Source organism: Gossypium hirsutum, chromosome D07, assembly GCF_007990345.1.
Source record: "Gossypium hirsutum isolate 1008001.06 chromosome D07, Gossypium_hirsutum_v2.1, whole genome shotgun sequence".
Lineage (NCBI taxonomy): Eukaryota > Viridiplantae > Streptophyta > Magnoliopsida > Malvales > Malvaceae > Gossypium > Gossypium hirsutum.
In genome coordinates, this window is record NC_053443.1 from 58,860,709 (window position 1) to 58,873,832 (window position 13,124).

The 13,124-nt window shown below is 31.4% G+C and overlaps 3 protein-coding genes across 3 annotated transcripts; 1 reads left to right on the forward strand and 2 right to left on the reverse strand.

Moving 5' to 3' along the window:
* The first annotated feature begins 4,829 nt into the window (after window positions 1-4,829).
* LOC107904837 (uncharacterized) lies at window positions 4,830-5,499 on the forward strand. The gene has a single exon (XM_016831341.2). It carries the CDS (start codon window positions 5,032-5,034, stop codon window positions 5,242-5,244), a length of 213 nt encoding a protein of 70 aa, XP_016686830.1. The 5' UTR covers window positions 4,830-5,031; the 3' UTR covers window positions 5,245-5,499.
* A 1,148-nt stretch (window positions 5,500-6,647) lies between these two features.
* On the reverse strand, window positions 6,648-7,084 carry LOC107903101 (uncharacterized). Its single transcript, XM_016829152.2, has one exon. It carries the CDS (start codon window positions 7,023-7,025, stop codon window positions 6,819-6,821), a length of 207 nt encoding a protein of 68 aa, XP_016684641.1. The 5' UTR covers window positions 7,026-7,084; the 3' UTR covers window positions 6,648-6,818.
* Window positions 7,085-8,783: 1,699 nt separating this feature from the next.
* Window positions 8,784-10,003, reverse strand: LOC107904838 (uncharacterized). Its single transcript, XM_016831343.2, has one exon. The coding sequence runs from the start codon at window positions 9,254-9,256 to the stop codon at window positions 9,044-9,046; it is 213 nt and encodes a 70-aa protein (XP_016686832.1). The 5' UTR covers window positions 9,257-10,003; the 3' UTR covers window positions 8,784-9,043.
* Window positions 10,004-13,124: the final 3,121 nt, after the last annotated feature.

Here is a 13,124-nt window from a genome sequence, read left to right on the forward strand (position 1 = left end):
CCATAGTAAGAGTTCTCCAGAACTCGTCCCACTTTATACACCAAACAATATTTTGCGAATGAATCACCGATAAATATACGGATGAACCGCCAATATATAAGTAAGTTGCGGATAAACCACCAATAAAAATAATAATTTGGTCGACATTAAATGTTTTCACTTCCTTCTTCAAAACCCAAACCCCATGCAACAATATGACAATTTTGATGATGAAAGAAAATAGTAATAGTATGCAAACGGTAACAGTTCTTTGATCAAGCAGTAACAGTAGGTATGCACCAGTAAAATATACAGATTTAACACTGAATCAATATCAGACACATGTCCAACACCAACGTTTCAGAAAATGGCAGCATAGTAAATCTACACTTACGGTTTTCCGGCATCTTACCCACAGATTCAACTTTTTCAGATTTGATCATTGTCGTTACATTTAGATTCATAGATCAGGTCTATTCGATATTCATAAGGAATTAACAGCAACTAACATGCATTTAGTACTTACACAATCGGCCAAAGCCTACACACACGTAAGACACGCACCTTCACCCACTAGTCCCAGCGTCACACCACCAGTTAATAATATAAAATTTATAACATATATATCCTTTTTCTTATGATGCTTATGTTATGTTAGGTTATTTCCTTTTTTCATAAATATAATTAACCAAAAAATAATATAAAATTTATAATATATAACCTTTATAAAAAAATTGATAAATTATTTAAAATTTTCATAACACTTCTTATAAACAATATAAATTTTTGTCATAACTTTATAAAATTATTTTTTATAAATAAGTTATGATAAAAAAAATATAATACTTTTTAATGAATAAATATATTATTTTTATAATATATAACATGGTCACATAAATAAGTTATGTCCATACTTGGTCATAATTTTTTATAAATAAATATATTATAACACTTCTATGATATGTAAATTATTTTTTATAATAAATTTTTTGACCATAATTTTTAGAATTCTTTTAGAACTTAAATAATATAATTTTATATCATAACTTTACAAAATACACTTATTTTTTTATAATATAAAAATATTTTTACCATAATCATCTCAAATACTCGTATGTATTCATGCTTATAATATGATTTTTATAACTTGTATAAAAAAAGTATTTTTTAAAATTAGATTTGGGTATAATTACCTACGTAATTGCTCCAATTCTCAACCTCTTCCTAAAAATTAAAAAAAAGTGTAATTTGAGTTCTCCAATTACACACAATTTAGTGGGACTCACTAATTACAATGATTACTCAAACATGTCATTCTTGTGTAATTACAAGTACACCCAAATCCAACTACTAGGTAGCTTTCCAAACACAACCCTAGTAATTGAATTTGAGTGTAACTGCTTGTAATTAGATAAGAGTGACATGTTTGGATAACCATTGTAATTGATGTGTCTCACTATTCATAAGGGGAAGGGTGAGAATTTGAGTAATCACACAGGTAATTACACTCAAATCCACTTTTAAAAAATTTATTTTTATATAAGTTATAAAAATTATATTATAAGCATGAACACGTATGAGTGTTTGGATGGTTATGGTAAAAAAAATCTTATACTATAAATTCTAAAAAAATATATTATAAAAACAATTTTAGTATTTTATAAAGTTATAACAAAAAAAATATATTATTCAAATCCTAGAAAAATTTAAATTTATGGCCGAAATATTTATTATAAAATATAATTTACATGTTATAAAAATATTATAAAATATTTATTTATAAAAAATTATGGACAAATATATAAACATAATTTATTTATGTGTTCATGCTATATATTATAAAAATAATATATTTATTCTTAAAAAAATATTATAGTTTTTTTCATCATAACTTTTTTATAAAAAATAATTCTCTAAAGTTACTACAAAAAATTATATTATTTATAAGAAGTGTTATGAAAGTTTTAGACCATTTATAAATCATTTTTTTATAAAATTTATATTATTTTTTACTTTATTTATGTATTATAAAAAGGATATAACCTAGCATAAGTTTTGTCCAAATTAAGTTTATATGAGTTTTTATAAATAAAGTTATAGACTGTTTAAACTGTGAACCCAAATATTATAAGGTCGATACTAATTATGCTAATTATGCACCATAAACAACTCGTAAACTTTTTAATTTGAGACATTTAATGTTTTGAAATGTGGTTAAGAAGACATTTGTTGTTCTAAAAAAATATTTTTCATATTAACAACATCACCTTAGTATAGCATAAAAAACAAGGTTGGATCGTACAATCATATTGCAGATTCCATAACTTGAATCATAAATGAATTGAGATTATTCATACTTCGTAGTACATGGAAAAAGAAGATTTTGATAATCTTAATGATGCAGATGATGAACTCGGTCAAGACTAACATATAATGATAAGGAGCATATGTTAAATATTAAAGAGGGAATAACCCAACAAATATGCAATAGAACAATTATATAAAATTGCATATGATGTTTATTTTTCTTACTATTTTGATTAGTAATCATGTTATCTTATCAACTACTTTTTTAGACTAATATAATACATATGATAATTTGATTTAATTTTGTAATACTAATATTTTTTTATAGTAATTAATATTTTAAAAATATAAATTATGTAATTACAATTTGTACTATCAAAATATAGGAGTTCTAATTACAAGAGAGTGAAATTACAGTTTCATTCAATTACACAATGTTGTCCAAATAGACTCTAACTAACTTCACTATTACAAGTCAGACAAATGTGGTACACACACAAAAAATTTCCTACCCCACTGAATGATGCTGGGAAGTTTCCCTAAAAAAGTACAGTGTTCTAAAATGATCACAACCTCCTAATAGCTTCATTCCTTAAATCTTTCTCATTTTGTTTCATTTCAGAAAAGAAAAGAAAAGGTTAGCAAGTGATTTGTGTAATTGAGAAGATGACGGATTGGGGGCCTGTTTTTGTGGCAGTGGTGCTATTCATCTTGCTATCAACAAGGCTGCTATTTCAGATTCCAGGAAAATCCCGTTTTGTTGAGTTTAGCAACTTTCAAACTAGTGGACCATCCATTCTGGTGCATTCAATTCTCTACTTTGCTTTCATTTGCATTTTCTTGTTAGCTATTAGGGTGCAGGTTTACATTGACTCTTAATTTTCTTATTATCTGTTCAAGATACTCATTATTCGCAATTTCTTATGTTTTGGGAATTGGTGTTGTTTCCTTCATGAAGTTGTATCTTTATTGCTTTATTTCCTTTAAAAATATTAATATTTAATATTTATGTTCCGCGTATATGTGGAGGCAAAGTACCATAGAGGTATTTGTATTTTATCCTCTATTTAAAAAAGAGCAAATTAATCCATGCACATTAGATTAAAAAGCGAATTGATTCTTTTGTTAAAAATTTCATCCATTTCTATTGTTATAAACTAGTCCTTGTACCTCGGCATGAGGTACACGTGGCACGTCATATGTAATTGTTTGGTTATTCCATAAGTCACACTAGTTTTCAACAGTAGAAATGCATGAAATTTTTAATAAAAAAGACTAGTTTGCTCTTTGATCTAACGCACACTCATTTTTTTAATAAAAGAGACAAAATACAATCTGACACCTAATATAGAGGTCTCCATGATACTTTACCCATATTTAAATATAATTATGAAATTATTATCAAGACACATACATATATCCCATACTCGTTCAAGCCAACCTAGAAATTTAAAACATCTTAAAATTAATATTCAGTGCTTTTTAATTTTAACTATTATTCTTAAAAATTGGGAAAAAAGGAAAAAAAAATTTAATTATTGATGAGGTGGGTAAAAGTAATGGAACGTGTAGAAGGCTAGTATATTCTTAAACCTCACCTTGGCGTGATAATGGGGATGTATGTACCATAAAAGCTCTCCCCCAGAATACTGATCTTATAAGTAATCAAAAGGCATTCTAGATTATGGAGATTCTCTTTGCTGTAGATAATTTTTTATTCTAATCACCAATCAACTCAATTAATTCATGTTTGATTTAAATGATAAATATATATTTCTTAAAATCAATAAAATTCATGTTTGATTTGTAAATATGAGATAAAGATGTAAGTTGTGAATAAGATGAATTCATATCCGAAAAGAGGTTTGTTGAGGTCTGAATAAAGTTGGAGGCTAAGAATGATGATGCACACGGAAGGTTGATGAGAGATCCTCTTTGATACCTTGAAAAGAAGAAGAAGAAGAAATTTCTATTTAAGATTAGTGATGATCAAGTATTTATAAGCAGAGGTGAGTCTTTCTCTTATATTCAAATCTTGGCACATATATTAAGTGAGTTTATCCATGAACAACCATCTAAAAAGCATTTAGCCTCTAGATAGGTGACGATGTGATTGGATAAGTTGTAAACAAAGCATCATGTTCTTCTTATGCAAAGAGAGGCATGACACTTGCCTTCACATGTCGTGTTATGTGTCTTCAAATAATTAAATGTTTACAACCCTTCAAGTGGACAAAGTAATAGTAAAAATAGTGATGAGGTAGAGCATCGCTATGGTAGCAAATATATATATATATATTTGGAAATCAACTATTTGTCCCTTTATTGCTCCCATAATGTCTATAATGAGTAAATGATGTAATGCATCGAATTGAATTGCAAATTAAAGAGAAGGTAAGGAGAAAGTTAAAATTGAAACCACATTAACCAGTCGAATGCACAAATTGTGGTAGCGCAATTGAGTGCTACAGCGAAGTTTCCTTTCCAGCAAAGTGGATGCCATTATTAAAAAAAATGAAAGGGGGAAAAGTGAATCCGAATAGCTTGATTCGCTAATCTTAACTTTCCTACTCATCAAACCATTTGTCTCTTCTTCCTAAAGCAAAACACCATACCATTATAATCATCTTTTTCTTTTTCTTTTTCCCATTTCCACCACAAACTCCATATATTAACCATAGATCAGATCATACCACCAACTGGTCAACACCAAAGGGTTCTTTTTCCCCGAGAGAAAGACGAAAGATGTCGGATTGGGGACCGGTTTTCGTGGCGGTGGTGCTGTTCATACTGCTAACACCGGGGCTTCTTATTCAGGTACCAGGGAAGTCAAGGGCGATTGAGTTTGGGAATTTTCAAACCAGTGGAGTATCCATACTGGTGCATTCCATTATTTACTTTGCACTCATTTGTATCCTCCTCTTAGCTATTGGTATCCACATGTATGTTGGCTCATAGCTCACTATCCTCATCTGTCTTCACGCCTCGTATAAGATGAGTTTCTAACTATCTGGGTTGTTGGTATGTAATCTGTCAATTTAAATCTGTTTTTTTTTTAACCAAATGGTTGTTTTTGTTTGTAATATGATTTTGGGCTTCAATTAATCTTGCAAATTTGACAAATAAATGTTTATTTTTTTCTTGGGTTGTGTGTATCATCTCGTTGCATGGTTACCTGATATAAACTTCAAGGTTTCTTTTTGCTTTGCTTCATTTCTTATTTCCTTTTACTTTTATTTAATTTTGTTACTAAATAGTTGTTGGATTGGCATGGGTATTGTTGTCGATGCAGGAGAATGTGCTGAAACGCATTATCCTTTTATTTTTTTTATGATAATAATTTTAATCCTCAATTTTTATATTTTTTGTCAATACGACCTTGGTTCCATATAGAAATTCTAGAAAAATAAAATCTCGAAAAGGAAGAAAGTTATCATTCAATAAAATCCAATAACAAATTAAAAACAAAACAAAATAATAATAAAAAAGTTAGATCATTACATGCTTCCTCAATGTTTTTCAAAACCAAATTAGTAATATCTTCAAATCAAGTTTCATGCCCTAAAGAACATGTAGAACTGATATTAGAGAGGTCTGAAATTGACTCTAATGCTATTTTTTAGCAAAAAAAAAATACAAAATATGCCACAAAATTTCTCAAATTCACAAATTATATTCTGAAAGAAATAGAGGAATAAAAAGTTAAAGAACCAATAATTTTACTTAATGGTTTTATTTTTTCTGGGTTATTTAAAGAATGTGTATTAAATATTTCTATAAAAAGAAAATTTGGAAGGTTTAAAAACAATTTCCCCTCATTTTCTCTTACTCTAATCTATTTTTAAAATGATTATCTACTTTTAATTTAATTTTTAGAATTTTCTAAATTTTTTACAAAGAATTTTAATTTTTATCATTTTATATATAATTAAGATCAAATTGACAAAAAAATAAAAATTGAGAACTTAAATTATTATTATACCAATTAAAAAAGTGCCACTTAAGAATTGAGAAACAACAATTTCGAAAAGTGACCAAAAAGAAAAGTTACTTATAATTTTAATGACTAATTGTGCAATTTACCCATCTTTTTATTTCAATTTATGTATTAATCAGTTTGATTTGACATAAAGAGAAGATTGGAAAGGGTAGGTTAGTGTTGGTTTTCTTTGCTTGTTCACTTTGATTATTGTGCTCAAAACAGGACATTTCCCTGTCAAACTTAACAATGAGAAGGATGTAATTATAGTGGTTTTTCCATATCCGGTTTCCCATTTTTTTTATCAAATTTTTAATTTTTCGATTCAACTACTCAACCGATAAAAGCATGAACATGCAATTTACAGACAGAGATTATTAAGTATTGAAGGCTACAGTTTATTTCATAACAAGTTCAAAATCAAAGAATATTGTCAACAGAAAATCTGCCAACCAAAAAAGAAAAATACTGATTAGGACTTACAAATATAACTCACAAGAGAAGAGAGTGAGTAGCACAAACTTTCCTGAGAAAAACCCCGTTTGTTGTTGATTTAGATATAGAGATGAACATGAAGAACAACAAGGAACAATATCATGAACAAAGCAAATAGAATTGCATGCACAAAAATGGCAGCCGCACTCGTCTTCATGTTCATAAAATCAATAGGATGATGCTTCCCTGGGATTTGCAGCAGTAAACCTGGTTGAAGAAATGCAAACAGTGCTGCTGCTATGAGTGGAGCACCCCAATCATTCATTTTCTTCTATATCGGTTTCAAACAAATATGTCTCAATACTTTGTGTATATGAAGCACTTTTGAAGAATCAAACAAAGCATAAAAAAAAGGGCTTTGGATGCTTTGTTTATGGATTGGTGACTTTAACACATTTAGAGAAGGAATGAGAATCACATAAAGCTAGAAAAGGAACATAAGAACCCTCAATTATTCCATTTTATACTTTTTTGATGTTTTAATTCTCTTGCTTTTGTTGATGTCTATCAAGAGGCCCTCTGCAATTAATGTGGGTACATTGTATCGATTCTCTCTTTCTTCTTGATACTCTCCGTCACTGTTTTTACGCATTTAAGCACAAGCTTTTATAAGAAAAAGAAAAGTGGAGCTGGGATTAGCCAATCGATCAAAGAAATGGGCTGAGAGAAGCTAAGATGCATAATGCCTTCAAAATCTACTTTTCCATTGCTTCTTTTTTATCTTATTCCTTTCCATTCATTCTATTATTAAAATTTTGAGATAAAACAATGGGTTTTCACAAGAAATCTTCTGAAAATTAGCCATTCTCTTAACATTATTGCAAATTCATGCTTATTTATGATGGCTCCCCATTTACCAATTTTTATTGGACTACATGACTTTGTAATTTGGAAAATGTTAGTAAATATCAAAGGGCATATAATTAAATACAAGAAAGCCCTTAACTTTAATGCTAATCAGTGTCAAAAAAAAAAACTTTAATGCTAATCCTAATCCCATTTTCATTGATTAAAAAAAGTTGACAAACTTAATCTAATGGCTAGAATTTAGCTTCACATGGACTAAGCAGTCAGCACCGACCCCAGACAAAGCCACGCCCCCATACCCAAGTCTTTCTTGTGCTTACAAATGGCTCCATTTGCCGACTATCACTTTCAGTCTTGAAAGTTCTTTTGGGGACCCTAACTCATCTTCCTCCACCGTTTCACCTCAACTCTTACAACTGCTTTCTGAAGCGCTCCAGCCCTGGTTGAGTTTAGTTTTTAAGTGAAGGAACACTCTTTGAAATGGCAGATTGGGCTCCTGTACTTGTTGGGGTGGTGCTATTTGTGTTGCTATCACCAGGACTTCTGTTTTCATTTCCAGGGAACGGCAAGCAGCTGGAGTTTGGGAGCATGAAGACTAATGGCAAGGCCATTGCTATCCACACTCTTCTTTTCTTTGCCATCTATGCTGTTTTGATCATGGCTGTTCACCTCCATATCTACACTGGCTAACCACTTCCCTGCCGGTGAGAGTCTTTGTTATTGGTCTCTCTATTGGAGATCTGTCTTGGGTTTTACTTGGTTTATCAATCTTTGTATTAGCTTGTTTCAATTTTGGACCAACGAAATTTGTGGCACAGACCTTTGTTTCCCAAAGTTTACTTTTTTACAATTAGAAAAAAAAAGAAAAAAAAACCCCTTTTTCCCCCTTTCAAAAGAAGGGCTTTAGTAATGGAATTTGGTTTGCTTTCTCCAATCTCTTAACCTTGAGCATCTAAATGAATTAGTTTTGTGAAGGCTATTTTCTTCATTTGGGTTTTATGCTGAAAATTAGTGCTTTGTTTTGTTTGCTCGATAATATGATAGTTCATAAATAACTCATGGAAATAGACATATATACTGAAAGTTCTTTGGGGATTTAGAGAGCCAAGATGAATAGCTTGTTCATATGACCATTATCCATCTATATCTATGTTATCACAGTGATATAAGACTAAGATTAGCTGTTAAAAGAGGGGTCTGGCAATACTAGACAAAGTTGAGATTATCAAAGATCTTTAGCCTGAATAAATTTCGTACAAATTGGACCACCTTGTCATGATATAGCTTTCATTATTACACTGTCAAGATTTCTCTTGCAAACAACAATGAACAAGATAGTGAAAAAACAAAAGGGGAAGTAGGTTTATAACATGGAAGAAACTAGAACATAAGCTTCTTGTAAGTAAAAAACAAATGAGAGCCAATGAAAAAAAAAAAAAAAGAAACAAAGAGGTGCCCTTTTCTTGAGAGTTTGGATCAGTTAATATGTATGTGAATACCAATAGCCACCATCAAGATAGTGATTATGCAGAAATATATGACAGCATGAACTAGGATGGCTATCCCACTTGTGCACATATTACCAAACTCTATCACTCGAGTCCTTGCTGGTAGCTGGAACAACAACCCTGGTGACAACAATATGAATAAAACTACTGAAACAATGACTGGTCCCCAATCTGCACTCATTTCTTCTCTTTCTTTCTTGTTTTTAAGGGAAAGTTTTGAATGTTTGGGAACTTGTCTTCCAATACAAATGGGAAAATGAACAAGTGTACATTCTATTATGTAGGATGGGGTGGCAATGGAACTAATGTTTTTCTTGGTGGCGAAGGAGAAGGGGATGATGCTAAACTTGGTGTGAAAGAAGGGATGAGTTTAAAGGGGAGGTAAGGTATGGAAATGTTAGTGGATTTGCTTTATGGAGAAGCCCAGTTTCTTCCATTGGCTTCTGATAAATTGTTTTTATTTTCAAGGCTTCTTTTAGCTTTGCTTTATTACTTTTATTAAAGATATATATAAATAAAAAGAAGTGAATTGTAAAGCAACTAGGCCTGCATGTGTAAAGTTGACCCTTTTGCCTGGAAACCTTGTTTGCTTGTGGCTTAATGTAATTTGTGTAGGTCCTATGAACCAGGATTCATATGTGTTAAGAAATTTCAAAAGCTAAAAGAATATACAGGGAGACAATTTGATAAAAGGAGAGCTTTTAAGGCTATTCATGAAGTCAGAAATTACTGTCATGGATATGTTTTTGTTCATGTTGCATTTACTGTGTTTGCAGAAGTGCATGCAACTGATATTAACTGATTGAGGGTGTTCCATAGATGATACACTGAGTAGGAATGAATCAGCAATACAGATTCATTGGTATTTAAGTGTAACTTCATAATACAATTCTAAATATTATTTTAAAGTGCAATACAGCATCATTGGTATTTAAGTGTAACTCCATAATATATATATATATAACTTATGGTGTAATGGTAAAGTAGTTTTATACTTTGCTTGTCAATCTCCTCCGAAAAATTCATGATCTCTTTCTTAGCTTCTAACGTCTATCTAGTCCTGCAGAAAATAATTTTAATGATAACTTGTGGTGTAATCATAAAGTGATTTTTATTTTAAAGATTGGTATATAAGAGTATAAATTAAATAAAAAATTTGTGGTGTAATGATAAAGTAATTTTAATAACTATTAGGTATTGGGTTGGGTTTAAATCTCTTTATTTCGAAATTATTATTATTTGTAGTCAAAATAGGATGGAATCAATTACAAACTAACAGAAACGCCATTAAAATTAGATCGTAAGAACTAACTATATGATCGAATTTGATCGAATCTGATCAACAACTTTAGCAAGAGCTATAAAAAGATCCAAGCATTTCATTAAAGCTCCTAGAACATGGCCAAACAAACTCAACTTGAACTCATGTGAAGCAAATCTTAATGACACAGGTCGCGGATCTAAGCTCGTGATGAATGCACAAATAACGTCCTATAAAGGTTAATTGATTAAATGTGGTTCATTTGACTTACTTGAACTAACCTAATTTGTGGAGTACATTGAGAAACCTATCTATTTGTAGTAAAATTAGAGTTACCATGGTTAATGTAAATCCTAAAGGATAAGATTATATAGAATTTAAATCCTTTAGGACTCTCATCTTGTAGATAGATACTAATGTCAGTTGTTGATATAATTCAATATATATTATTGGATCTGGGGAACTTAATTATAAATAGAGGTCTTCCCCTTCATTTGTAATCACTCAATTATAATTCTTCAAAATAATATAATACTTTTGAAAGCATTTACTCAAACATTTGGTGTGCTATTATTCTCTATTGACATTTTTGTTCGATATAAGTTCTTTTGTCTTTTCGAGTTTGCTTCCGCTTTATTTTCGGTGCTTTAGAGAATTTCTGTGAGAATTTTCATTTCTTGATAATAAGGCCGACTTAGGTGGATTTGAACCCAAGAGATCGCTTAAGGTTGCATGATTTGCCAAACAAAAATTCTAGCCTTATGACAGTTGGTATTTGAGCCAATGTTTGAAGGCATCAGCTGAGATGACGAAAGGAGTAAAAGAACAAAATGTTTCGATGGAGATGCATGGGAAGACTAGGAAAAATAGTAGATCGAGGGATATGCTGTCGACTTTGGAAGGTCGGGTGACCAGTCTTAAGGAATCCATAGGTGGTGTGAAGGAAACATTCGAGGTAGTTGAGGGATGCACCAATGAGTTAGACTCGATGAGAGAATAGCTCAGGGATTATGTGACAGAAGCTTTCAGTTCCATTCGAAATGTGATGAGGTCTATGCTGTCATGGATGATCAGACCAAGAAGTTGACTAAGAAGAATTGCTCTCGAAGCTATGGTCGTGGCTTTGAAGGATGAAACTGAAGCCATAATTTCAAAAATTGAGGAGCTCGAGGGATAGCTCATTGTGTGCAGAGTTGTGGGAAAATAGATGCTAGCTTCAATTCTTAAGTAGCGTAAAGTGGAAGTCCTCAAATCGAAAGAGTTTAAAGTGACTAGATCCGCAAGGGATATGAGTAATTTTCTCTAAGGATGGAACAATACTTTCGTGCGTTGGGTGTCGAAAAGCCAAAAGAGTCAAAGAGAATGAAAAAAAGCCAGTGAAGTAATTATTATGTTGTGGCCCACATAGGATACGAGACCGTAACACTTTATACTTGACCTGACTTACCAAACCCTAATGTAGGATGCCATAATACTTAAATCCTTAACAAAAATTTTACAACTGGCGAAACAATACTAAATATATTTCTTATTTATTTATTCTTTTTAAGTCAAAATGTTTTAAAGGGATGTTTACTAAATACAACAAATTCTCGACAGTAGTTTAATACATTACAACTTAAATCTTTGTTAAAACAGACTTGAGCATGGTGAAGAGTACTATTCGCCATATTCAATTGAGTGCCCCTCTGTATGCATAATATCGCTATTCGAATTGCCACATTGGCTCATTCTTAGCTTGGTCCCTTCTAGCGCACTAGTTCAATTTCAAGAACCTGCATTACAGATAGACGCTTGTAAGTTCAACGAAACTTAGTGAGTCTCGACCAATATTACCTTTAACATCGTTGTTTGATTCCTCTATTTAAAGATTCTGGGCTTCCTTTTAAACTTTGACAAATGCTTTCCTGATTCTTGTCGAATAACTATACGCCCATCACTGCACTTAACCACCTTATACACATTCGCTCGATGAGCGGATCAAAAACTTCACACCATAATGTGAATATTATTTCACAATCCTTTTTGAAGATAGAAGTTGGATACATTTCTCAGAATGATATTAATGCGGATACTATTCTTGGTTTATTCTTATACTAACTCTAGCGGCTGACAAAATTTCAGTCACACTATATCTTTAAATTGATCCAGACAACGAGCTTAATTTGATGAATGCGATGTTTTAGATCATCCAATAGAACTCCAGATGACTTCGATACTTAACGTGAGAACTTCCAAATTTGGAAGGCACTTACCCCACTTATAATTACAAATATGCCAAGCTCTTTGTCCTAACGGGTTGTTATGGTGAATTCATCAGTCGGATACACTGTCGGGAACTCTTTCAAAAAATGTCTTAAAGACATACTCAGATCTTGTCACAAAGACAGACTGACAACTCACCACTTAGACGTTAAAAAATTCGCCATACAGGCTTTCCAAATGATTTGCCACAAAAACATTCTAGTGAATATGCTAGATAGACTTTTCAGATAACTTGCCACAAAGGCTTTCCAGATTATAACTCACATAGGCTTTTTACATAACTTGTCACAATAACTTTCCAGATAATACGCCATAATGGTTTTTCAGATAATACTCCACATAGGCTTTTCAAATAACTTGACACAAAGGCTTTCTAGACAATACGCCACATAGGCTTTGTTTGGTTTACCACCAAGGGACCACATAAATTGTCATGTTTGGCGACATAGATTTGCTTAAACTTAGCATCGCTTAAGGTTTGCCCATTATCGCCCCTAGGACACACAAAAACCCTAGTAAATGA